At 43.2% G+C, this 27271-nt stretch overlaps 1 protein-coding gene across 1 annotated transcript in view; it reads left to right on the top strand.

The window, feature by feature from the left end:
• The first annotated feature begins 2721 nt into the window (after positions 1 to 2721).
• The window catches only part of LOC115168490 (metabotropic glutamate receptor 7), a 140765-nt gene continuing 116215 nt past the window's right edge, over positions 2722 to 27271 (top strand). The window contains exon 1 of the mRNA XM_029723829.1: positions 2722 to 4374. Coding sequence (XP_029579689.1) covers positions 3865 to 4374 — 510 coding nt within the window. The 5' untranslated portion in view covers positions 2722 to 3864. The remainder of the gene's footprint in view (positions 4375 to 27271) is intronic.

The following is a 27271-nucleotide window of genomic DNA, read 5'->3' as shown; positions in this document are numbered from 1 at the left end:
ACAACTCTCCTTCCGTGGCCTCCAACTGCTCTTAAATGCAAGTAAAACTAAATGCATGCTCTTCAACCGATCGCTGCCCACACCTGCCGGCATCCCTACTCTGGACGGTTCTGACTTAGAATATGTGGACAACTACAAATACCTAGGTGTCTGGTTAGACTTCAAACCCTCCTTCCAGACTCACATTAAGCATCTCCAATCCAAAATGAAATCTAGAATTGGCTTCCTATTTCGAAAAAAAGCATCCTTCACTCATGCTGCCAAACATACCCTTGTAAAACTGACTATCCTACCGATTCTTGACTTCGGCGATGTCATTTACAAAATAGCCTCCAACACTCTACTCAGAAAATTGGATGCAGTCCATCACAGTGCCATCCGTTTTGTCACCAAAGCCCCATATACCAGCCACCACTGCAACCTGTATGCTCTCGTTGGCTGGCCGTCGCTTCATATTTGTCGCCAAACCCACTGGCTCCAGGTCATCTATAAGTCTTTGCTAGGTAAAGCCCCGCCTTATATCAGCTCACTGGTCATCATAGCAGCACCCACCCGTAGCACGCGCTCCAGCAGGTATATTTCACTGGTCACCCCCAAAGCCAATTCTTCCTTTGGCCGCCTTTCCTTCCAGTTCTCTGCTGCCAATGACTGGAACGAACTGCAAAAATCACTGAAGCTCGAGACTCACATCTCCCTCACTAACTTTAAGCACCAACTGCAAGCTGGGGCCAGTTGTACTGTTAGAGGGGCCAGTTACATTAGACATTATTGTTGTCATATCGTTTTCTTCACTGCATTGCAGGCATTAGCAGGCAAAAGACCATGTTCATAATCATCATCGTTGCCACTGTCTAATAACGGACGTAAAACCTGCCCCTCCCCCAGAACCGCTAGTGTGCATGAGCCTACATTATTTATCATTTGTGTGCCCATGAAAACGTTTTCAAGGCGAAACATAATGAAATGTTACGTAGGCATGGTTACACTTAGAGCATTTTCCGAGATATCCAAGATCCAGGATTCAGAACATTGAACTTAAACCCTGTAGGAATCCTGGATCTTGGATATCTCGGGAAATGCACCAAGTTCAATATTCTAATTAAATTGTTAATCCATTTAATAATACATGTAAATAATGTAAGGAAATAAATATAGTGTTTTATGACTCAGGATCTATGAAGACTCCAATCAAATAATGTTCACAATGCCTTTATCAATTATTTGTCTGTTTATAAACGGTGGTTGTGTGATGACAGCATATACCTGTTAACATTGATATCTTAATGGCGCTTTCAATACAATTGGGACCTCGAGTCAAATAATTCCTTTGATTTTCAGTTCGGAAAGTCGGAGTCAGCGATTTCAGAGTTCCAAGTTGTTTTGAATGCGGAAAAAGCAGCTTTATCTGAAGCCTGAGTGTATTCATGTGTGTAAAATTGCCTCGGCTGAGAGGGTAGGCTACCGGCAGTGGTGTAGACCTACCCTCTTAGAATGCATTGAAATTATAGAGAGCATTACTTTTTTCACTGCGACCGGCAATCGGATTTTACCCACGTATTTTTATGTTTTTACCACATTAGGCTACCACACTATATCACCAGCTACCGGCAGGCCTATTTAAAGTTCATTGTAACCCAGTCTAGTAAAATTAGGCTTATTAGGTTGACCAATGCCGTTTTTTCTGAGACAGTTTCAGCCCCATTTCATGTGTCCGGACATTCCAGGCTACAAAAAGGTACATTTGTCAGCAAGGCGCAATCGCCGAATGTAATTAGGCACACTTTTTAGTGTTTTATAACTGTTGTTCGTTTCCATTAATAAAATGGAGCAAGTGCACATGCAGTGAGTGCACTGTTTGGATGCTGGAATTATTTTGGAGTGGACGAACACGCACAGGTAGCCTACTTTTTTTGTTTGACAATCAGATAATAAAAGGTAATTCATTTGTATTTTTATCGTTTAAATGACTTCTTTACTATTAGGCCTGTAAAACTGCTTCGTGGCACCCAGTAGAGACCCCTCCATGTCACGGTGTAATTCGCGCTCTGAATTTAGTCCAAGGGTATAGGTGTAATCTATGTACGTGAAACCAGCTGCTAGAGTTTCCATGGTTTCGGTGCTGATAGCTTTTAGGTGGTAGGCTATAGGATATTCTAACCAGGGTGTAGTTATGCCTCACTACCGGTGTCACAGCATGGGGGGATGGCAAAGAAGAATTAGAAAGTGTCTTGTGGAGAAGGAGTTGCCAGGGCGACCAGTTGGCACCCTTCAAAAATGTCTGTGTTCAATGCTCTGTCTCTCTGACATTTCCTTTGCAGGGGGGTAGGCCTTCATGTTTGGTAGGCTAACATTTAGTGTGCTCTGAGCAATACATGTTGGATACATCAAAATATTAGAGTTCTTGTTTTAAATTGTACAAATAGGCCGCTTATTATAAAATAAGCCTATATCGTAGAATAGTTGACATTGTAGGCTAATCACGCGGTTGGATCGACTTCCTGTCGTGTACTGTAGCCTGTTCGTGAAACGTCTACATAATCAGCACTGTCAAATGATTTACAAAATCTCCCAGATGAGCTGAATATTATCGTGTCCATTTGATATATTTTTTAAGCAAATGTATAATTAGGTGGGTGGAGTGTGTGAGTGCGTGTGTGTAATGAGAGGGAGAGTGAATGGAGAGTGGAGAAAGGGAGGGAGACGAGAGGGGAGGGGGGAAAAGAGAGCGATTTTGGATTTCAACGGACCCCCGAACGACTGCGTGATGTACAACGGGCTGCTCCTTTGCTCAGTGCGCACCGATGACGATAATGTGAAGAAGGCAAAATAACGAAGGCGCTTACACGCAATCAGAGGGATATAATAAAAACTGTGGTTTACAATGTTAGCCTTGACTGAGAAATGTAAAGACGAAGCACTGACAGTGAGGAGTTGACACACTTTTCCAAACCTCGAAAATAGGACTTTCTACAGGTAATCGTGATCGCTGGAAACCTTGTTGAAAAGTGATTCACCTCGGGGGGGTTTCAAGCAGCTTGAATGACGTCTCAGGGAAAGCGGGTGAAAACTAATCGTGCATGGTGAGTCCATCTGTGAGTCATTAATTTGTCTTACGTGTAGGATATCTGATTTTTTCTTTTGGCGGAGGAGAAGGAAATAAAGAAGTAGAGATTGTTTGCATTTTCGTCCAGTTCGAAGAGTCTGAATGCCCACCAACTGTAGGCGTTTCATTTGGGGAGATATTTTGTGATGATATGGACTCCGGGTCGACCGACACGCAGCAGGCAGATCGTAGCGGACACGCCAGATCCATCACTGCGCTCATGTGAAGTTTGGCTCTGCGAAAAGGATGTCACCCAGTTCTGCTGGATCTAAAATCAAAGAGCATTTTTAAAGGCTGTTTGATCTGTTCGGTATTTTAATTCTGTGAAAGATAAATTAGGATTTTTCTCAGTTATGATCGGATCCCTTTTACTTTTACTGTGAACTGACTGATCTAGGTGTTGCTTTAAGTGATATCCTTCAGTCATGCATATTTTTGTGGCAGTGGGACCCATGCGTAAACTATTTTATTAATGTTTTTCAGACAAATGTATGTCAATTACCTCGTTTCACTGAGTGATTTGAATCCCTGTCGAAGGTTTTTTTCTATTCAACAAGCTAAGCGAGCACTGGTAGTCAAGCGATGGGCGCAGTTTGCCTGAGTAGGAACCGAATGCGTCTCGATTTTTTTAATGCAGCTTGTTGAATCTCCTCCTAGGTAATAGGAATGGGCTCGTATTGACAAACTTTACAGCCATTTGGGTGCTAACAGGCGATTTACAGCCTCCTTTTCCCTAAAACTAACTCAGCTGTCGGAGCATCATGGCTCGTTACGGTTTCGGACTGAAACAGAACCCTCGCTTTCTATGGATAGTGTTTTGTTTGGTGAGAACGTTGTTGGATTTCGCGCTGTCGCAGGAAGTTTACGCACCCCATTCTATCAGGATTGAGGGACATTTGACCCTCGGTGGTCTCTTCCCCGTGCACACCAGAGGGACCGACGGCGTGCCTTGTGGAGATATCAAAAAGGAGAACGGGATCCATCGGCTTGAGGCTATGCTGTATGCTCTGGATCAAATCAACCTCGACGATCAACTTTTACCCAACATCACCCTAGGCGCCCGGGTGCTAGACACTTGTTCGAGAGATACATATGCGCTGGAACAATCATTAACTTTCGTTCAGGCTTTGATACAGAAGGACACTTCGGATGTGAGGTGCACCAATGGAGAACCGCCGTTGTTCGTCAAGCCCGAGAAAGTGGTTGGAGTCATTGGCGCCTCGGCAAGTTCTGTATCGATTATGGTCGCCAACATTTTGCGCCTCTTTCAGGTGAGTTAACCTCTGAAAATTCCCCCATACTGTATGCCTATATTTAAAACAACATATGTAAGCTAGTCCTATTTTATTATGTGTCTTATTATGTGTTTTATTTTACAGCCTATCTAAAGTATTTGTTGGCCTCATTGCATTATGAGAAAAGGTTGAGACACAGTTTGAGTGGGCTGTTGCGCTTCCCTGGTGGTGCTGAAAGAACAGCTCCTGCCCCCCCCCATCCCCTCCCCAGCTGTGTAGCGCTAGGACAAAAAAACAAAACGTGCACCTGGGGGGCAGGGGGCCACAGGAACGAGTTTGCGAAATTCTGCTCTATCCCTCCCTCTCCTTCAATCTCCCTTTCCCTTTCTTCAAGGTGGATTAAATGTTGCCTGGCTGGCAACCCAGACTGAAAGATCTGATAGAATGGATGTTTTTATTGGGGATTTTCAAATGAATCCTTTTACATATTTTACAAATGTTTGGATTAAACTTTTATTTTTGAGGCAAAAATATGTCTGTTTTGAGTGTCTGTTGTCAGCTACGTCAGTGGCTTGTCAGCTCTGTCACTGATGGCTAACCCTCTGAAGATCAATCTTTTTGTCAATCAAAAATAAAAACAAATCACTGTATTGCAAAATATGCTTAAACAATTGAAGTATTTGCTGACCTAAGGGGTAATATTTGCTATATAAATGTTTTATGTTCTAAATCTAGAAAGAAAATGCCAAAATGCTAAAAATTATTCATAGAACATTTAATAGTGCTTTAAAACAAAGAAAAAATGCGTTTGGAGATGTGTATAACATTTTTTAATAATGTAATGTTATAATTAAACATTAAAGGCCTTTAAACACTTGTTGGCCAATAAATGTATAAATTAAATGCTTTTTATGGTGTCTGAGAGTTGACATAAATCCAATTAGTTGCATGTTATATACAGTGCCAGTCAGAAAATTGGACACACCCACTCATTCAAGGGTTTTTCTTTATTTTTACTATTTTGTACACTGTAGAATAATAGTGAAGACATTAAAACTATGAAATAGCACATATGGAATCATGTGGTAACTGTCACGTCCTGGCCAGTATAAGGTTAATTGTTTTTGTAGTTTGGTCAGGGCGTGGCAGAGGGTATTTGTTTTATGTGGTTCAGGGTGGTGTGTTTTTGTTAAAAGGGTGGTTGATTTAGTAATTCCGGGTTTTGGTTTATGTTTAAGTATTTCTATGTGGAGTCTAGTAAGTGTATGTCTATGTTTGGTTAATTGGGGTTGGGACTCTCAGTTGAAGGCAGGTGTTGTCTATCTGCCTTTGATTGAGAGTCCCATATAGTAGGGTGTGTTTGTGTTTGGTATTTGTGGGTGATTGTTCTGTGTTGAGCCTTATGCTTGGCCAGACTGTTTGTAGTTGTTCGTTCGTTCTTTTGTTTTTGTTATTTTGTACGTTCATTTTGAAGATAAATAAACAGCAAGATGAGCATACACGTACCTGCTGCGTTTTGGTCCTCCTTCACCGACGACAACCGTGACAGAATCACCCACCAAAATTGGACCAAGCAGCAGAGGAAGGAGCAGACGGATTTCGAGTTGGACTGGCGGGAGAAGTGGACTTGGCAGGAAGTTCTGGACGGGGCCGGACCTTGGCACCAGGCTGGGGAGTATCGCCGCCCGCAGTGGGAAATTGAGGCAGCCAAGGCAGAGAGGCGGTGGTACGAGGCCATGGACGCGCTGAGGGAGACGCACGAGAGGCACCCCCAATAATTTTTTTTTGGGGGGCACACGGGTAGTTTGGCTAGGTGAAGGAAGAGCCGGAAGCCAGCTACCCGTGGTTATATGGAGGAGCGTATGGGGTGGAGAGCGCTATGTTTCGCTGAGAAGCGCACTATCTCACCCATACGCACGCACAGTCCGGTGCGAGTGATTCCAGCCCCTCGCAGGTGCCGTGCTAGAGCAGGCATCCAGCCTGGTAGGAGGATGCCTGCGCAGCGCATCTGGTCGCCGGTACGCCTCCGAGGACCAGGCTACCCAACTCCCGCTCTACGCACGGCTACCATCAGGCCCCTGCACAGCCCAGTCTGCCCTGTACGAGCACTCCGCTCGTACAGGGCTACTAGTTCCATCCAGCCAAGGCGGGTTGTGCAGGAGGTAAGATCTAGACCGGCTGTGCGCCTCCATAGCCCTGGGTTTCCAGCTCCTGTCTCTCGTGCGGACTCAGTCCGACTCGTCCTGTTCCCGCTCCCCGCACTAGCCTGCAAGTGCGTAAACCCAGCCTCGCCAGTCAACAGTCGTCAGAGCTGCCCGCCAGTCAACAGTCGACGGAGCTGCCCGCCAGTCAACAGTCGTCGGAGCTGCCCGCCAGTCAACAGTCGTCGGAGCTGCCCGCCAGTCAACAGTCGTCGGAGCTGCCCGCCAGTCAACAGTCGTCGGAGCTGCCCGCCAGTCAACAGTCATCGGAGCTGCCCGCCAGTCAACAGTCGTCGGAGCTGCCCGCCAGTCAACAGTCGTCGGAGCTGCCCGCCAGTCAACAGTCGTCGGAGCTGCCCGCCAGTCAACAGTCGCCGGAGTGGCCAGACTGCGCTGAACTGCCGGAGTGGCCAGACTGCGCTGAACTGCCGGAGTGGCCAGACTGCGCTGAACTGCCGGAGTGGCCAGACTGCCCTGAACTGCCGGAGTGGCCAGACTGCCCTGAACTGCCGGAGTGGCCAGAATGCCCTGAACTGCCGGAGTGGCCAGACTGCCCTGAACTGCCGGAGTGGCCAGACTGCCCTGAACTGCCGGAGTGGCCAGACTGCCCAGACTGTCCCGAGTGGCCAGACTGCCCAGACTGTCCCGAGTTGCCAGACTGCCCAGACTGTCCCGAGTTGCCAGACTGCCCAGACTGTCCCGAGCTGCCAGACTGCCCAGACTGTCCCGAGCTGCCAGACTGCCCAGACTGTCCCGAGCTGCCAGACTGCCCAGACTGTCCCGAGCTGCCAGACTGCCCAGACTGTCCCGAGCTGCCAGACTGCCCAGACTGTCCCGAGCTGCCAGACTGCCCAGACTGTCCCGAGCTGCCAGACTGCCCAGACTGTCCCGAGCTGCCAGACTGCCCAGACTGTCCCGAGCTGCCAGACTGCCCAGACTGTCCCGAGCTGCCAGACTGCCCAGACTGCCCAGACTGTCCCGAGCTGCCAGACTGCCCAGACAGCCTGGAACGGCCTGAGCCGGAGCCACCTCCAGAAATAGGTGGGTTGGGGAGGGGGGGGTGTAGCACAGTGCCGTCGTTGACGGCAGCCACCCTCCCTTCCCTCCCTTTAGAAAAGGGGAATTTTTCTTTTGGTGTTGCTTGGGGTTATTTTTTGTTAAGGTGCTTCCGGGGTAGCACCTTTAAGGGGGGGGGGGTACTGTCACGTCCTGGCCAGTATAAGGTTAATTGTATTTTGTAGTTTGGTCAGGGCGTGGCAGAGGGTATTTGTTTTATGTGGTTCAGGGTGGTGTGTTTTTGTTAAAAGGGTGGTTGATTTAGTAATTCCGGGTTTTGGTTTATGTTTAAGTATTTCTATGTGGAGTCTAGTAAGTGTATGTCTATGTTTGGTTAATTGGGGTTGGGACTCTCAGTTGAAGGCAGGTGTTGTCTATCTGCCTTTGATTGAGAGTCACATATTGTAGGGTGTGTTTGTGTTTGGTATTTGTGGGTGATTGTTCTGTGTTGAGCCTATGCTAGCCAGACTGTTTGTAGTTGTTCGTTCGTTCTTTTGTTTTTGTTATTTTGTACGTTCATTTTGAAGATAAATAAACAGCAAGATGAGCATACACGTACCTGCTGCGTTTTGGTCCTCCTTCCCCGACGACAACCGTGACAGTAACCAAAAAAAGTGTTAAACAAATCTAAATATTTTATATTTGAGATTCTTCAAAGTAGCCACCCTTTGCCTTGATGACAGCTTTGCGCTCTCTTGGCATTCTCTCAACCAGCTTCACCTGGAATGCTATTCCAACAGTCTTGAAGGAGTTCCCCCATATTCTGAGCACTTGCTGGCTGCTTTTCCTTCACTCTGCAGCCCAACTCATCCCAAACATCTCAATTGGGTTGAGGTCGGGTGATTGTTGAGGCCAGGTCATCTGATGCAGCACTCCATTACTCTCCTTCTTGGTCAAATAGCCCTTACACAGCCTGGAGGTGTTTTGGGTCATTGTCCTGTTGAAAAACAAATGAAAGTCCCACTAAGCGCAAACCAGATGTGATGGTGTATCACTGCAGAATGCTTGGTTAAGTGTGCCTTGAATTCTAAATAAATCACAGACAGTGTCACCAGCAAAACACCCCCACACCATCACATCTCCTCCTCCATGCTTCACGGTGGGAACCACACATGCGGAGATCATCCGTTCACCTACTCTGCGTCTCACAAAGACACGGCGGTTAGAACCAAAAATCTCAAATTTGGACTCATCAGACAAAAGGACAGATTTCCACCAGTCTAATGTCCATTGCTCATATTTCTTGGACCAAGCAAGTCTCTTCTTCTTATTGATGTCCTTTAGTAGTGGTTTCTTTGCAGCAATTCGACCATGAAGGCCTGATTCACGCAGTCTCCTCTGAACAGTTGATGTTGTGATGTGTCTGTTACTTGAACTGTATGAAGCATTTATTTGGACTGCAATTTCTGAGGCTGATAACTCTAATGAACTTATCCTCTTCAGCAGAGGTAACTCTGGGTCTTCCATTACTCTGGCGGTCCTCATGAGAGCCAGTTTCATCATAGTGCTTGATGATCTTTGCGACTGCACTTGAAGAAACTTTCAAAGATCTTGACATTTTCTGGATTGACTTACCTTCATGTCTTAAAGTAATGATGGACTGTTGTTTCTCTTTGCTTATTTGAGCTGTTCTTGCCATAATATGGACTTGGTATTTTACCAAGAGTGTGCAAAGCTGTCATCAAGGCAAAGGGTGGGTACTTTGAAGAATCTCAAATATAAAATATATTTAGATTTGTTTGACACTGTTTTGGGTAACTACATGATTCCATATGTGTTATTTCATAGTTTTGATGTCTTCACAATTATTCTACAATGTAGAAAATAGTAAACATACAGAAACACAGTGGAATGAGTAGGTGTGTCTAAACTTTTGACTGGTACTGTATATGCACTCTTTTTAGCTGGTTCGAATTTTAAGCCGGAGTCATACAAAATCATGTGTTTCTCCACTCCGACGATTAATCCACAGATAAAAAGGGAAAGATAATTAGTTTTAAGTTAGCAATCTTTAATTCATCTCACCTAGTTTGTCTTTCAAGCATCCACATGAATTTGTATCTTCCTGATATCAAATAAGGGAATTTGCAGTGCATGGAGCATCTCAAATAGAACCATGTTCTATTTTAATGCTTGGCTACGAGCGGTGTGGGTGAAATGATTGAATAACATGTATGTGTACATTTATTTTGCAATGTTCGCACATGCAATGTAGCCGGTCAGGTTTGCATGTCAGACTAACATACTGACTAGACCGGGCACAGGCATTCATCTGCGTGCGCCAATGCATGCATGTTATCTTTGCAAAATAACTATTTTGGATGCAGCAGTTGTTAGCTAGAATGCAAACACTCATTGATATAAACTCAGCAAAAAAAGAAACGTCCCTTTTTCAGGACCCTGTCTTTTAAAGATAATTCATAAAAATCCAAAATAACTTCACAGATCTTCATTGTAAAGGGTTTAAACGCTGTTTCCAATACTTGTTCAATGAACCATAAACAATGAATGAACATGCACCTGTGGAACGGTCGTTAAGACACTAACAGCTTAAGGACGGTAGGCAATTAAGGTCACAGATATGAAAACTTAGGACACTAAAGAGGCCTTTCTACTGACTCAAAAAAACACCATAAGAAAGATGTCCAGAGTCCCTGCTCATCTGCGTGAACGTGCCTTAGGCATGCTGCAAGGAGGCATGAGGACTGCAGATGTGGCCAGGGCAATAAATTGAAATGTCTGTACTGTGAGACACCTAAGACAGTGCTACCGGGAGACAGGACGGACAGCTGATCGTCCTCGCAGTTGCAGACCACATGTAACAACACCTTCACAGGATCGGTACATCCAAACATCACACCTGCGGGACAGGTACGGGATGCAACAACAACTGCCCAAGTTACACCAGAAATGCACAATCCCTCCATCAGTGCTCAGACTGTCCGCAATAGGCTGAGAGAGGCTGGACTGAGGGCTTGTAGGCCAGTTGTAAGGCAGGTCCTTACCAGACATCACCGGCAACAACGTCACCTATGGGCACAAACCCACCGTCACTGGACCAGACAGGACTGGCAAAAAATGCTCTTCACTGAAGATTGCGGTTTTGTTTCACCAGATGTGATGGTCGGATTCGCGTTTATTGTCGAAGGAATGAGCGTTACACTGAGGCCTGTACTCTGGAACGGGATCAATTTGGAGGTGGAGGGTCCGTCATAGTCTGGGGCGGTGTGTCACAACGTCATCGGACTGAGCTTGTTGTCATTGCAGGCAATCTCAACTCTGTGCGTTACAGGGAAGACATCCTCCTCCCTCATGTGGTACCCTTCCTGCAGGCTCATCCTGACATGACCCTCCAGGATGACAATGCCACCAGCCATACTGCTCGTTCTGTGCGTGATTTCCTGCAAGACAGGAATGTCAGTGCTCTGCCATGGCCAGCGAAGAGCCCGGATCTCAATCCCATTGAGCATGTCTGGGACCTGTTGGATCGGAGGGTGAGGGCTAGGGGCATTCCCCCCAGAAATGTACGGAAACTTGCAAGTGCCTTGGTGGAATAGTGGGGTAGCATCTCACAGCAAGAACTGGCAAATCTGGTGCAGTCCATGAGGAGGAGATGCACTGCAGTACTTAAAGCAGCTGGTGACCACACCAGATGCTGACTGTTACTTAATGTGTCCCTTTGTTCAGGGACACATTATTCAATTTCTGTTAGTCACATGTCTGTGGAACTTGTTCAGTTTATGTCTGTTGTTGAATCTTGTTATGTTCATACGAATATTTACACATGTTAAGTTTGCTGACAATAAACGCAGTTGACAGTGAGAGGACATTTCTTTTTTTGCTGAGTTTAGGTTGTAGCAAAAGCTAGCCAAAGAGCCATTTTACTGGTTGAAGTTAGTGTTTTTTAAAAAAAGTAAAATGCAGTTGATTTGCAATGACACAAACATTACATTAAGCAGGACATTCATGGGAGCCTTAAAATCCAATTATAATCCAATAGTAGTGTGAAATGCACTCATAAGCAATATGTAAATAGAGGCTTTTTTTGCTGGCGTTCTATAAGAACTCCCCATTGTTCTGCCACCCTCATGCGGCAATGTTTGCAAACACAGAAAGGGGTCTATAGGCAACTCAGTTATTATTATATGCACATTTTTGTGGAACAGTTTCATTTCAATAACAATGTTTTTGTTTCTTAAAACCATTGTCATGTGGTTAATCATAAAAATCTGAATTAAAAATGATACACATCTATAAATTACAATTCAACTAAGGGAGAGCACCACCCTCTGCCATATGAACACATTGATCGTCTACACTGTGATCCATTGGCGGCTAAAGAAACGAGTACATGGAACTCCGAAATAGCCTGTAGGCCAATGCAGCAGTAGGCCTGTAACTTCCATTGTCAACTAACCTAACTAAAATACAAAGCCCTAAAGCTGATAAAAATAAAAAATGAAGAAAATATCCGGATGAAAATTCTGGATTTTTCAAATAACATGAATCTCTCTACTCTGTCTGTCTGCCTAGAGTTCCCCAAACTAGTGAGCTAGGGACAGACAGCTGTTTTTTTATTACGTTTCCACTGGATATATAGTGCATTAGGAAAGTATTCAGACCCCTTTACTTTTTCCACATTTTGTTACGTTACGGCATTATTCTAAAATGTATGAAATTGCTTTTTTCCCCCTCATCAATCTACACACAATGACAAAGCAAAAACTGTTTTTTAGATTAAAAAAAAGAACTATAACATTTACATATGTTTTCAGACTTTACTCAGTACTTTATTGAAGCACCTTTGGCAGTGATTACAGCCTCAAGTCTTCTTGGGTATGATGCTCTAAGCTTGGCACAGCTGTATATTTGGGGAGTTTCTCCCATTGTTCACTGCAGATCCTCTCAAGCTCTGTTAGGTTGGATGGGGAGCGTTGCTGCACAGCTGTTTTCAGGTCTCTCCAGAGATGTTCGATCGGGTTCAAGTTTGGGCTCTGGCTGGGCCGCAAGAGGACATTCAGAGACTTGTCCCGAAGCCACTCCTGTTTTGTCTTGGCTGTGTGCTTAGGGTTGTTGTCCTGTTGGAAGGTGAACCTTCACCCCAGTCTGAGGTCCTGAGCGCCCTGGAGCATGTTTTCATCAAGTATCTCGCTGTACTTTGCTCTGTTCATCTTTGCCTTGATCCTGACTAGTCTCCCAGTCCCTGCCGCTGAAAAACATCCCCACGGCGTGATGCTGCCACCACCATGCTTCACCGTAGGGATGGTGCCAGTTTTCCTCCAGATGTGACACTTGACATTCAGGCCAAAGAGTTCAATCTTGGTGTCATCAGACCAGAGAATCTTGTTTCTCATTGTCTGAGAGTCTTTAGCTGCCTTTTGGCAAACTCCAAGTGGGCTGTCATGTGCCTTTTACTGTGGAGTGGTTTCTGTCTGGCCACTCTACCATAAAAGCCTGATTGGTGGAGTGCTGCAAGATGGAAGAACCTTCTGGAAGGTTCTCCCATCTCCACAGAGGAACTCACCTCCCTGACCAAGGCCCTTCTCCCCCGATTGCTCAGTTTGGCCAGGCAGCCAGCTGTAGGAAGAGTCTTGGTTGTTCCAAACTTCTTCCATTTAAGAATTTTGGAGGCGACTGTGTTCTTGGGGACCTTCAATGCTGCAGAAATATTTTGGTACCCTTCCCCAGATCTGTGCCTCTACACAATCCTGTCTCTGAGCTCTACGGACAATTCCTTCGACCTCATGGCTTGGTTTTTGCTCTGACATGCACTATCAACTGTGGGACCTTATATAGACAGGCATGTGCATTTCCAAATCATGTCCAATCAATTGAATTTACCACAGGTGGACTCCAATCAAGTTGTAGAAACATCTCAGGGATGATCAATGGAAACAGGATGCACTTGAGCTCAATTTTGAGTCTCATTGCAAAGGGTTTGATACTTACATAAATAAGGTATTTCTGTTTTTTATTTTTAATAAATTAGCAAAAATGTCTAAAAACCTTTGTCATATTGGGGTATTGTGTTTAGATTGCTGAGGATTTTTTATTTATATAATCCATCTTAGAATAAGGCTGTAATGTGACAAACTGTGGAAAAAGTCAAGGGGTTTGATGCTTTCCGAAGTCACTGTGGGATCACCACATCATGATACTTTTTCCCATGGTGATTATGGTGGCTGGGAGAGTGTTGGAAAGATTTTTCAAATACTGTGAAGAACTATTATTATTTGAAAAATATGTAAAAAACAAAAACAAAAAAAACTGACTTTGTTGACTTACTGTGTGAGGTGAAGAAAAAATGACTTGAGAAGCTCAGATTATTAGTGGTGGATGTGGGGATTTTAAGACAATCAGAATTCAGACATCCCAAATGAGCACTTTCCTCCATATGCATGCAGCAGACCAGGTACGACCTACTTCTATGCGTGCTCTCCCTCTGTATGTTCCTCTAGAGAAATCAGACCCATTATCATTGCTCACATGGAGCACTCCAAACAAAAGACAATGAAAAAAACACAACTTATAAATGATGGTTATGAAATAAACCAAAACTTGTTTCTCACGAGTGTAGCAGGTTGTGAACTCTGCAAACAACGTTTCCACTCCAATAATGAGAACATAGGCTAAATTACCATAATTAAAACATGCTTTAACAGAAATTAATGTAACCAAATGACAGAGGATTAACAGTACATTCACTAGACCTACTGGTCACATACAGTACCAGTCAAAAGTTTCGACACAACTACTCATTCAAGGGTTTTTCTGTATATTTACTATTTTCTACATTGTAGAATAATAGGGAAGACATCAAACCTATGAAATAACATGGAATCATTTAGTAACCAAAAAAGTGTTAAATGAATCAAAATAAATGGTATATTTGAGATTCTTCAAAGTAGCCACCCTTTGCCTTGATGACAGCTTTGCACACTCTTGATAATGAGACACAGTGACCACAGTAGAATGTTTAAGTGTTCCTCATAGGCCTGCGTACCTCTTGTTGAGAAAGAGTCAGCAGCAGAACACACTGACAGTAGGCTCTCTGTTTGTACTGCAGTGGAATGAGGCACCCTGCAGAGCTGCAAAACAGCAAATGAATTATTAAAAACGCATGTTTAGAGCAAAATATGCAATTATTTAAAATAGTGTGCATACATTTGCCATAGTACAAGCCAACATCTAAGCAAGTTTTCTCATATAAGATGTTCGGAAGGCTGTTCGGAAGGCCAAGTAGAAAACATGAGTTATAGTGTTTGTGTTATTGACTTGTGGTTAAACATTGTGACTTACTATCAATGTTATTATTGTGTGTTTTCCAAAATCAATTAAACCAAGCACAGGCCAGGACTAAGTAGCTGTTTAATAGAGACTGAAGCCATCAAACTACTTACCATGCTGCTTTATGAAAGCCCCAACCACATTAACACACACACACACACACTATTCCCCCCTTCTCTTAACACCAAGTCCAATCTTTACCAGACCACTCCAGTCATGCTAGTCTCAGGAGCTTTGTGGCTGTCAGGTGGACATGCTTGTTGATGGTTCCAATATCTTGGCTTTGGGGTTAAATTCCCTCTTCCATTATCAATGCAGGGTTGTAATCAGGATTCTCCTTAGAGTAAGGCACCCCAAGGACTATAATTGTCATGTCTTTCCCAAATGCAAGTGATTATGTCTAAAATATGTTCATTGAGTATAGCATTTAAAACTCATCCACATAGTTGAAAGGTTTTGGAGTTATCATGGGATTTGGCAACCATAAAAGATTCCTTGGGGAAAGAAAGGATACTTCCATAAGTCCCTAATTCTGTTATCTCAGGTGCTCCAGTGTCTGTCTGTGTGTCAGGCTGCACCAGTGTAGGTGGGGTGTGTGCTGTGGCATCAGCGAAGTAATCAGGCTCGGGGAATCAGTGGGTTGACACAGGCGCCGTCACAAAGCTCCTTCCTCCGTTTGCTCAGGCAATCACTCTGCATTTATGTTAATTTTCCCCACTGCACCGCACTGGCTGCCGTCATATAGCTGTCACCAGCTATGTTGATCCCCACAGTCAAACCCTACACAAATCCTCAGGAGGAAAGATTTGTTTAAATGTCTCGATTTCCAAACGATTTCAATATTGAGACAGTACGGTCTCCTCTACGTTTTTCTCTTTCTCTCCCACTTAGACAGGTTCTGGTCTTGATGATCATATTGATAGTACACATTGATTAAGATGCGTTTTTCTCTTTCTCTCCCACTTAGACAGGTTCTGGTCTTGATGATCATATTGATAGTACACATTGATTAAGATGCGTTTTTCTCTTTCTCTCCCACTTAGACAGGTTCTGGTCTTGATGATCATATTGATAGTACACATTGATTAAGATGCGTTTTTCTCTTTCTCTCCCACTTAGACAGGTTCTGGTCTTGATGATCATATTGATAGTACACATTGATTAAGATGCGTTTTTCTCTTTCTCTCCCACTTAGACAGGTTCTGGTCTTGATGATCATATTGATAGTACACATTGATTAAGATGCGTTTTTCTCTTTCTCTCCCACTTAGACAGGTTCTGGTCTTGATGATCATATTGATAGTACACATTGATTAAGATGCGTTTTTCTCTTTCTCTCCCACTTAGACAGGTTCTGGTCTTGATGATCATATTGATAGTACAAATCAAATCAAATCAAATCAAATTTATTTATATAGCCCTTCGTACATCAGCTGAAATCTCAAAGTGCTGTACAGAAACCCAGCCTAAAACCCCAAACAGCAAGCAATGCATGTGAAAGAAGCACGGTGGCTGGGAAAAACTCCCTAGGAAAAACTCCTGAGAAAGGCCAAAAACCTAGGAAGAAACCTAGAGAGGAACCAGGCTATGAGGGGTGGCCAGTCCTCTTCTGGCTGTGCCGGGTGGATATTATAACAGAACATAGTCAAGATGTTAAAATGTTCGTAAATGACCAGCATGGTCAAATAATAATAATCATAGTAATTGTCGAGGGTGCAACAAGCACGTCCGGTGAACAGGTCAGGGTTCCGTAGCCGCAGGCAGAACAGTTGAAACTGGAGCAGCAGCATGGCCAGGTGGACTGGGGACAGCAAGGAGTCATCATGCCAGGTAGTCCTAGGGCTCAGGTCCTCCGAGAGAAAGAAAGAAAGAAAGAAAGAGAGAATTAGAGAGAGCATATTTACATTCACACAGGACACCGGATAAGACAAGAGAATACTCCAGATGTAACAGACTGACCCTAGCCCCCCGACACATAAACTACTGCAGCATAAATACTGGAGGCTGAGACAGGAGGGATCAGAAGACACTGTGGCCCCATCCGATGATACCCCCGGACAGGGCCAAACAGGCAGGATATAACCCCACCCACTTTGCCAAAGCACAGCCCCCCACACCACTAGAGGGATATCTACAACCACCAACTTACCGTCCGAAGACAAGGCCGAGTATAGCCCACAAAGATGTCCGCCACGGCACAACCCAAGGGGGGGGCGCCAACCCAGACAGGAAGACCACGTCAGTGGCTCAACCTACTCAAGTGACGCACCCCTCCCATGGACGGCATGGAAGAACACCAGTAAGTCAGTGACTCAGCCCCTGTAAAAGGGTTAGAGGCAGAGAATCCCAGTGGGAAGAGGGGAACCGACAAGGCAGAGACAGCAAGGGCGGTTCGTTGCTCCAGCCTTTCCGTTCACCTTCACACTCCTGGGCCAGACTATACTTAATCATAGGACCTACTGAAGAGATAAGTCACATTGATTAAGATGCGTTTTTCTCTTTCTCTCCCACTTAGACAGGTTCTGGTCTTGATGATCATATTGATAGTACACATTGATTAAGATGAATCCCAGTGGTAATCAATAGAATCCAGGGATGATAGCTCCCTGCTCATTTACACTCATCACTGCAACTGATTCATTTGTGATAGCAATTACCAGTTTCACAAAATGTTTTCAAATCCAATCCATCAAGTGGAGAATTCATTTTGTCAAACGCTGAATGAAACACCCGTTCCGTTCTGATAGAAAAGGTAAAGTGGAATTTATTCTGTTAAAATTGGGATGAACGGCTCCATACTTTATCAGACAAGCCGTGCCTGAGTTCATTTTCTTTATATTGTCAATAATAAAGCGGATGAAGATGTCTGTGGGTGAACAACTGGTGTTGAGGTGCTACCTAAATTAAGTAGACAATACATCCCAACGTAATGTGAGATCCTCTTCATATAAATGTTACATTTTTTATTTTGATGAAGGTTAAAACATTGTGATGTATCAGTCAGTCATATTCTCTTCAACTCCAGTCAGTGCACAATCCAATACGTTCTGGAATGTTCTCTCTGCAATATAACTCTATGGACAGAGTCAGAGGGGTCAGTCATCTCAGAGCAGTGCATCAGTGTTGTGGTCCTTCAGTGAGGATTTCAGTGTACGTCACCATATACTGTAACACAGCTATTGTGTTCATCTCCCCCTGTGATAAATGGAACAGCAGGGAAGTTAAATACAGATTGTTGCTTTCATTGCCAGACAATAAATATCTCGGCTGTCTTTTCAAGGTGTGAGTGGCCGCTGAACTGTTAATGCTGGGAAATTGACACGGGATAGATTTTTCAGAGGGCCCAGGAGTGTTGATCAATACTGTTGTCATGGTGAGGCTGATTTTCTCTGAAGATGTTTTCATTTCCCTACAGCACTATAGAAATGAGAAACAACAATTACACAAAACGCTTAAATTATTACAGATTGTTCAAACAAATGAGTTGTTGTTCTCATCCTCTGAGAGATCATCTTTCAGTATTTCATCGTTCTGTGTTTTGCGAGCATTCTCCCACGTTTGAGGAAAGCCTCTTCCTCAGCCTAAAATCCTTAGTGTCCATTAGCAACTCTTGGCCCATGGAATGAATAGTGAGATATAATATATATATATATATATATATATATATATATATATATATATAATATATAATATATATATATATATATATATATATATATATATAATATATAATATATATATATATATATATATATATACAGTTGAAATCGTAACTTTACATACACCTAAGCCAAATACATTTAAACTTAGTTTTTCACAATTCCTGACATTTAATCCCAGTAAAAATTCCCTGTCTTATATCAATTAGGATCACCACTTTATTTTAAGAATGTGAAATGTCAGAAAAATAGTAGAGAGGATTATTTATTTCATCACATTCCCAGTGGGTCAGAAGTGTACATACACTCAATTAGTATTTGGTAGCATTGTCTTTAAATTGTTTAACTTGGGTCAAACGTTTCGTGTAGCCTTCCACAAGCTTCCCACAATAAGTTGGGTGAACTTTGGCCCATTCCTCCTGACAGAGCTGGTGTAACTGAGTCAGGTTTGTAGGCCACCTTGCTCGCACACACTTTTTCAGTTCTGCCCACAAACTGTCTATAGAATTGAGGTCAGGTATTGGCCACTCCAATACCTTGACTTTGTTGTCCTTAAGCTATTTTGCCACAACTTTGGAAGTATGGTTGGGGTCATTGTCCATTTAGAAGACCCATTTGCGACCAAGCTTTAACTTCCTGACTGATGTCTTGAGATGTTGCTTCAATATATCCACATAATTTTCCTCCCTCATGATGCCATCTATTTTGTGATGTGCACCAGTCCCTCCTGCAGCAAAGCACCCCCACAACATGATGCTGCCACCCCCGTGCTTCACAGTTGGGATGGTGTTCTTCGGCTTACAAGCCTACCCCTTTTTCCTCCAAACATAACAATGGTCATTATGGCCAAACAGTTCTATTTTTGTTTCATCAGACCAGAGGACATTTCTCCAAAAAGTACAATCTTTGTCCCCATGTGCAGTTGCAAACCGTAGTCTGGCATTTTTATGGCAGTTTTGGAGCACTGGCTTCTTCCTTGCTGAGCGGCCTTTCAAGTTATGTCGATATGGGACTCATTTTATGTGGATATAGATACTTTTGTACCTGTTTCCTCCAGAATCTTCACAAGGTCCTTTGCTGCTGTTCTGGGATTGATTTGCACTTTTCGCACCAAAGTACGTTCATCTCTAGGAGACAGAACGCGTCTCCTTCCTGAGCGGTATGACGGCTGCGTGGTCCCATGGTGTTTATACTTGCATACTATTGTTTGTACAGATGAACATGGTACCTTCAGGCGTTTGGAAATTGCTCCCAAGGATGAACCAGACTTGTGGAGGTCCACAATTTTTTTCTGAGGTCTTGGCTGATTTCTTTTGATTTTCACATGATGTCAAGCAAAGAGACACTGAGTTTGAAGGTAGGCCTTGAAATACATCCACAGGTACACCTCCAATTGACTCAAATTATGTCAATTAGCCTATCAGAAGCTTCTCAAGCCATGACATAATTTTCTGGAATTTTCCAAGCTGTTTAAAGGCACAGTCAACTTAGTGTATGTAAACTTCTGACCCACTGGAATTGTGATACAGTGAATTATAAGTGAAATAATCTGTCTGTAAACAATTGTTGGAAAACTTACTTGTGTCATGCACAAAGTAGATGCCAAAACTATAGTTTGTTAACAATACATTTGTGGAGTGGTTGAAAAATGAGTTTTAATGACTCCAACCTAAGTGTATGTAAACTTCCGACTTCAACTGTATATTTTTTGCTGACATCAGGGGATGGCTGCCTGCTATTTCCTGTTTCCTTTCTTTCCCAAAGAGAGAGGCATAACTTTGTATTGATATCAGGTGAACTCTGTCTTGTCCTTCTGTCAGGGGACTGGGCCCCTGCAGACAAGCTGTCTAGGTGAAGCATTGATGTCCTCTCATAGTCTGACAGACATTACTCTGTTTTTATCTCTCGCCCTTTCCCAAGGAATCATCAGTACGATTGAGGCGAGGTAGATTGAAGCCTGACAGAAAAACTGATCTATTCAGCTGACATCCGAAAGCACTGACACACGGACATGTAGGCGAGATGGGTTGTGTAACTGGCACACTAAACTGTCGCAAAATGTCATAGGTTAAATGTGTCTGCTTGTTCTAAACACAGTGGGCCATTTGCACATTCATGAGTGTGACAGCACAGGGTCAATTACTCCCATCTAGAGCACCTTTATTTATGCCTCCAGCGGGTAGAGGTCAACTGTCAAGCATGTGGACACACACACACAAGCACACACACACTCAGGCACGCAAGAATATACGCGAACACCAAAACAACCAAACACACATAACAAAACACACACACACACACACACAGAATATAAAAAGACAAAGCTCTTGCGGAACTGTTCCGTGCCAGTGGTTTTGGAGCTTTTTTATTTTCTCTCCAAAGCTAGTCTTGCTAATTGGCTTTTACTCTGAGTGTGACACAGAGAGCGCTCTGATAGCGAGTTTATTCTCCCAGATACAGAACAAACTCTGATAAGAATTATAATTATAATTTATTCAGACTTCCAGGAGCAATTATCAAACTGAAAATGTACCCCTTTTAGAGTAAAAGAGAACTCTCAGCATGATGAAACAAACATACACTGTCCTCTATGGCCTTTTCGAGCCCAAGCATTGTAAATAAGCCCTGGTTTATGCACTTCCAGTGTAGGTGACTAATGCAATATTAATGTAATAAGTAAAAAATATCCCTCAGTCAACCCAGCTGTCTTTGTGGGTGACGTGATCGGTCCTGAGGTCAGACACCGCCTGTCAGGGGGAGATTGGGAAACCTTGTTTGCCCATTAGTAGCTCCTGGATATGCCTGTGGGGGTGGGGTAGATGGACTCTCCTATTCACCCTACACCAGGATGTACTATATGTGGAGTCATGTATGTTACATGTACAGTATGGTTCCACACATACCGGTACACATTATGCACATCTACACTTAAAGAAATCCCGGGTGATCCCATTTGACCCATGATGATCTGTATAATTTATCGGCACTGAATGTCGTAAACACTTTCTCTGCATCCATCATGTCTTACAGCTACATTTCCCTAGTATTTCGCTGTATAACACGGCACCTCGCACGTCAACGTAATTCAACGTACCTCCTTCCTTGCCCAGCCTATAAGAACCAATCTAAGGGTCTCAACCAGGCTTCAGTGAGTGGAGGGAAGGCTATTGTTCACTCAGCCAGCCAGCCATGTATTACCACCAAGCCTCTATATACCCTGGAGAAAACAGGGGGCCTATTTAACTTAACTCCCCTCATATTCACTGTAAAAAAAAATACAAAGATCTTGATTCAACAACATACAATTGTAAGGCAACCAGCTGCAATAGGATTGTGAGTTTGCTCAACAGACATTTTGATAAAACAGCAGTGGTGGAACCTGACCTAAAATATGACTACTGTGTTCTCAGTGAACAGAATAGCGTACTATTTGGCCTTGGGTATCCAGATTTGTTTTGTACAGAAAAGTCCTTATCCCAGTATTACAGTTATACAGCATGGACCAGAATACATAAATAGATATTTTGGCTGTCTCTGTTTCCTCCTTCTGTCCATGTGCTGTAGCTGGATTACCAAACACCTGTACATGTCCTTAAACCTAATCTGTTATTCCATACATGCAATACGAGGCTAATCACTTTCAAATCACTTTCTCATTCTGACAGCACCGCTGGTGCTTGGCAAATGCATTAGATTGTTTCCTATTGTGTGTGCGGTCTTTGTGCTGCCATTTTAGACTGGGGTTGTGTGCCATTCGAGAGGTGGTGCATGTTCCTCGGTGGCGGCTCCTGTTAAGCTTTGGTTCTGCATATTCTTTTTGAAGCCTCCAGAAGCTTTCCCCTTTTTTACACCCTCCCTCCCTCCACCCCTCTTCCCCATCTCCCCTCTTCCTGCTCTTCATTCATACATGGTGCTTTAGAATCCTATTCCACACAGTCTAATCCTGTTCAACTGCTTGTCAGGGAGAATTCCCCCTCAACGCGTGAAAGAATTGCAATTGAAGAAATGCAGAGGAGCCCCAAAAAAATCCAGAAAAAAAGGGACCTTCAGATTCACGTTGTGAACATGTCCCCTCCCCCACCCTCCCGCCCTACATCCTCTTCCCAAATCCTCTCTTCCTTACACACAGAGTCACAGACTCACATTCCACAAGACACTTTGCAGTCTGATGGCAGCCTAACTAAGTGGGAAGTGCACTGCTCACATGGCCAGCCTGTTATCCCCAGAGGTTGGTGGCACTGTTATGTATAGACTGCTGGACGTCTTAGTGAGGAGGAGTCTAATGCGGACGGGCATGCACACGGAAGACTGACTGGCAAGAGATGTGAATATAGTTCCACCTGAGCTCTGCATCACTGAAAGAAAAGAAGACTGCTAAAAGCCTCTTACGGAAAAAAGTGTGTGTGTGTTTATATGTTGCTTTTTGTGTGTGTGTGTGTGTGTTTAAGTGTATGTGTGTATGTGTTTAAGTGTGTGTGTGTGTGTGTGTTTAAGTGTGTGTGTGTGTGTTTAAGTGTGTGTGTGTGTGTGTTTAAGTGTGTGTGTGTGCGTGTTTAAGTGTGTGTGTGTGTGTGTGTGTGTGTGTTTAAGTGTGTGCTCATGTACATGTTTGTGTTAGAAAGACGGTAGGGGAGACGGGGGGACCCGCGGTGTGTATCCTCTCACTATATACAATAAGCCTTCATTAGGATTCATTGGTTGTCCTTCAGTTGTGTTATTACAGCAAGCTCTAAGGCCATCTAAGAATGTCTGTAGTCAACGGATAGTCATAAATCTGTGCCGCATCAAAACAACATAATGACGGGGTATATTGAAGGAAGGGGATTTTTTTTTACAATAGGACCAACTTGAACTGCAGGTAGACATGCTTAAAGACCTGTTGATTTCACCCCTTAAACATTCACAAGATTACTGCTTTAGAATTTGATTAGCTGAAATGTACTCCTGGCCATATTTCTCTGGGGATGGTGGTGAGTGTTCCATTTTCACTCCCTTTCTTTCTCTCAGCCTTGCAGTTTGTGTGTGTGTGTGTGTGTGTGTGTGTGTGTGTGTGTGTGTGTGTGTGTGTGTGTGTGTGTGTGTGTGTGTGTGTGTGTGTGTGTGTGTGTGTGTTCCTCTGAGCCTGGAAAGTACGCCATGGTGCTGCAGCAAGAGCATACATACGAAATCAGTTGACAGGATTACAGTTTTCAGATGCGAATCCCTCAGGATTTTAACAACACTCTCAAAGCCCATCTCCGACTGACAGTTACATTGATTAGGGGAAGAACTCAATCACAATTGACGTTTAGCAAATAACCATATCCATTCCCTAGCAAATGGGGTTGCTTAAACTGCAATTGTCCCCTGCAGATTGGCCATTGATGAGAGAATATAAGGGTTTTGAACTCCCTTTCTCACTAACAGTCCACTCATCTTTCATCTATTCGGATGAATGAACAATCCTCAATCAATAGTCTGTTATTTATCAATGGATTTTGCCTCCAGTGGGGTTAGAAGGCCAATCAAATGTGTCAACCATCAATAAATCTGTCCGTTGCTATGAAACTGTAAGCCATAACCTCCCTCTGGGCAAAAACTGGTTGAATTCATGTTGTTTCCATGTGATTTTAACCCCACAATTCAATGTGATGAAGTTGAATCAACATGGAAAAGTGATTGCATACAAATAAAATCATTAACATAATTAATTTTGTATTTTTACCTAAAGGCCTTTTCTCAACTACTGTGTGCAGTCTTTTTGTCCAAATTCGGGGAAAAATACAGATTCTGATTTTGACGCACTAAACCATTCACACCAAGTCCAATGCCTTTTTCCGTCCACTTTTCCCAGAAATGTGCATAATGTTACCAACGCTGCTGCAGTCATTCTTAGCGGCAACACGTTGTTCAATGTGGCTAGAGAGCAGTGGTGATTTTAGCATGTACATCTTGGTGGGGCAAAAAAAATGCGGGTTGCATGCCAGAAAAGCCACTACACAAAACAACACTAAACAATACATTAATTGCACTATAACGGTGACAAACGGTGCCCACAAACTGTTAGGGCCTACATAAATATGTCCCAATAACAGGGTCCCAACAGAAGTCCCAATACCTGACCACTGCCACACCTGGCTATCAGCGGAGCCTTGTCTGGCAGCGAAACAGTTTATTCAGCCTCATTTACTGCCTTTAAAAAAAACATAGCTGATATGGCTGACTTGCTTAAACAAATGTGGTTCCTATTGACAATTGAGATGTATAAACTATGGCATAAGGGTGACGAAAATAGGATAAGAGGGAATCCGTACTTTCGATTAAGACATTAATGAGCGAGCTAGGATGGATGTAGTCAACATAACTATTTGTTCAGCACGTTTGAAATGACAGAATTCAGAACATGGGCCATTTTTACAGTGTAATCCCAAGTCAGAACCGTAGGATAAATAAAGGGGTCATATAAGCAGACAATGAAAGCTCTTACAATATATGATGATTGCATTTCTCTAAAACAGGTTATAGGCTACATGTACACCACCCAGTTAGAGTTGTAGGCAAAATTAAGAGGTGAAAATAGACCAAATTATTAGGGTGAGGCACATGGCCTACTAACAGCTTACTACACAACATACACGTAGTATAACTTTCTTAGCTACAGTATACATATCTCTCTTGTATATTGCATCATTTATGCAGCAGCATACAAGACATTTTTGGACTCACCTTGTGAAGGTGGCGTGGCGGTTCTTTTGGGCAAATTTTGTCATCAAACTTTGTCATCAAAGTCTGGCATTCTCTGGATTTATGGTGGGAATTCTGAAAACAAAAACAAACAGCAACTCCATTGAATAGCAGGCTAACGTTAGTAGTTGCTTTGCAATGCTTGCAGTTAGCCACTGATTCCTTACAAACCATTCATTGTTGAATTTGCGATTTCCAACTTCTTGTGTAATCTTTATGTCCAATGGTCGATGAGCACCGATACGTTTTATCTATAATTTCTATTCATTATTTCTCTTCATATGACAAGGATTAAAAATGATTTACCAGTAGATTGTCGACTTGATTCATGAAGATGACTGCTAGCTAAGACTTTGAAAGTAAGATGTTGACATAATCAGTCCAATCAAAGCCACTGTACATATAATGTGATTTGACGTCCTTTAATCTGTAGCCAATGACCTTGAGCCTTCTTGGAAGGGCACTTGTAATATAACTCTATGGCCAGACCCAAAGGGCTGAAATTTTGGATGTCTACCCTTACTAAGGATTTAAACTTGGCGATCACGTAATGTCCCCATGAGTGACAGAAGCCTGAGCCAATCACGGCACAATGCTCCTATTTTCTGCTGGCTCGCCCACCATCACAGAAAGCACTGAGCTAGGCTGAAACACCTGCATTTTGGAGCTGCCTTACTCAAGAAAGGAAAAAAGAGACCATGCGGCTTTATTAACTCATTGTAAAAGAGGCAAGGCCCCCCCCCCCAAAAAAATATGTATATATTTATTTATGTATTTATTTATTTATTTATTTATTTTTTGCAAAAAATGTGGGGCTCTGCCCCAAATGACGGGTCTCCACTGCTAGAGAGGATGCAGTAATGAGAGAAACATAATATACTACTGGAAATATTAAGATAGGCTATTCATCCTATAGGATGAATCATGAAAGGAGCTTGGCTATGCTTCATTCAGTTGCACCCATAATAAGAGAATAAATGCAAAACTGGCACCTGTAGTCATTCCTCACACATATGCTGACCATCATGAGGCTTGCTGCCTACAGTTTTCTCTCTATCTGATTAAAGAGATGAAGTCCAGACAGGAAAGGCCTATTTTAGGAAACTTTTTGAAAAGACATAGAGAATTAGCAAACTCTTCCACCCACCTAAAAGAATCCATCAATCAAAACCGTCTGAAACGCATCTCACTCAGGCATATAAGCAAATCCCATTTCTCCTTTACCAAAACCGTATTAAAATCCTTGCCTTAGTTTTCTGTAAGTTATCAGAAATGAATCTACACAATAAAATAATGTTAAACCAATGTAGCCTATTATATAAATTGACGAGGAAAGTTTTAAGGGGGAGATATAGAGACAGCTGTGATATAGGCTATATGAAGATGAAATTCACAACCATTAGAAAACAGAAACGCATACACTCATCCTATCCATAGTCTAATGATCAGCCTGTCCATAGTCTAATGATCAGCCTGTCCATAGTCTAATGATCAGACTGTATAAAGCCTAATGATCAGCCTGTCCATAGTCTAATGATCAGCCTGTCCGTAGCCTAATGATCAGCCTGTCCATAGTCTAATGATCAGCCTGTCCGTAGTCTAATGATCAGCATGTCCGTAGTCTAATGATCAGCCTGTCCATAGTCTAATGATCAGCCTGTCCATAGTCTAATGATCAGCCTGTCCATAGTCTAATGATCAGCATGTCCGTAGTCTAATGATCAGCCTGTCCATAGTCTAATGATCAGCCTGTCCATAGTCTAATGATCAGCCTGTCCGTAGTCTAATGATCAGCCTGTCCATAGTCTAATGATCAGCCTGCCCATAGTCTAATGATCAGCCTGTCCGTAGCCTAATGATCAGCCTGTCCATAGTCTAATGATCAGCCTGTCCATAGCCTAATGATCAGCCTGTCCATAGTCTAATGATCAGCCTGTCCATAGTCTACTGATCAGCCTGTCCATAGTCTAATGATCAGCCTGTCCATAGTCTAATGATCAGCCTGTC

This window comes from Salmo trutta, chromosome 30 (assembly GCF_901001165.1).
Source record: "Salmo trutta chromosome 30, fSalTru1.1, whole genome shotgun sequence".
In the NCBI taxonomy this organism is placed as follows: domain Eukaryota; kingdom Metazoa; phylum Chordata; class Actinopteri; order Salmoniformes; family Salmonidae; genus Salmo; species Salmo trutta.
Note: the sequence above shows the minus strand (reverse complement) of the source record. Positions and strands in the feature narration are given on the sequence as shown.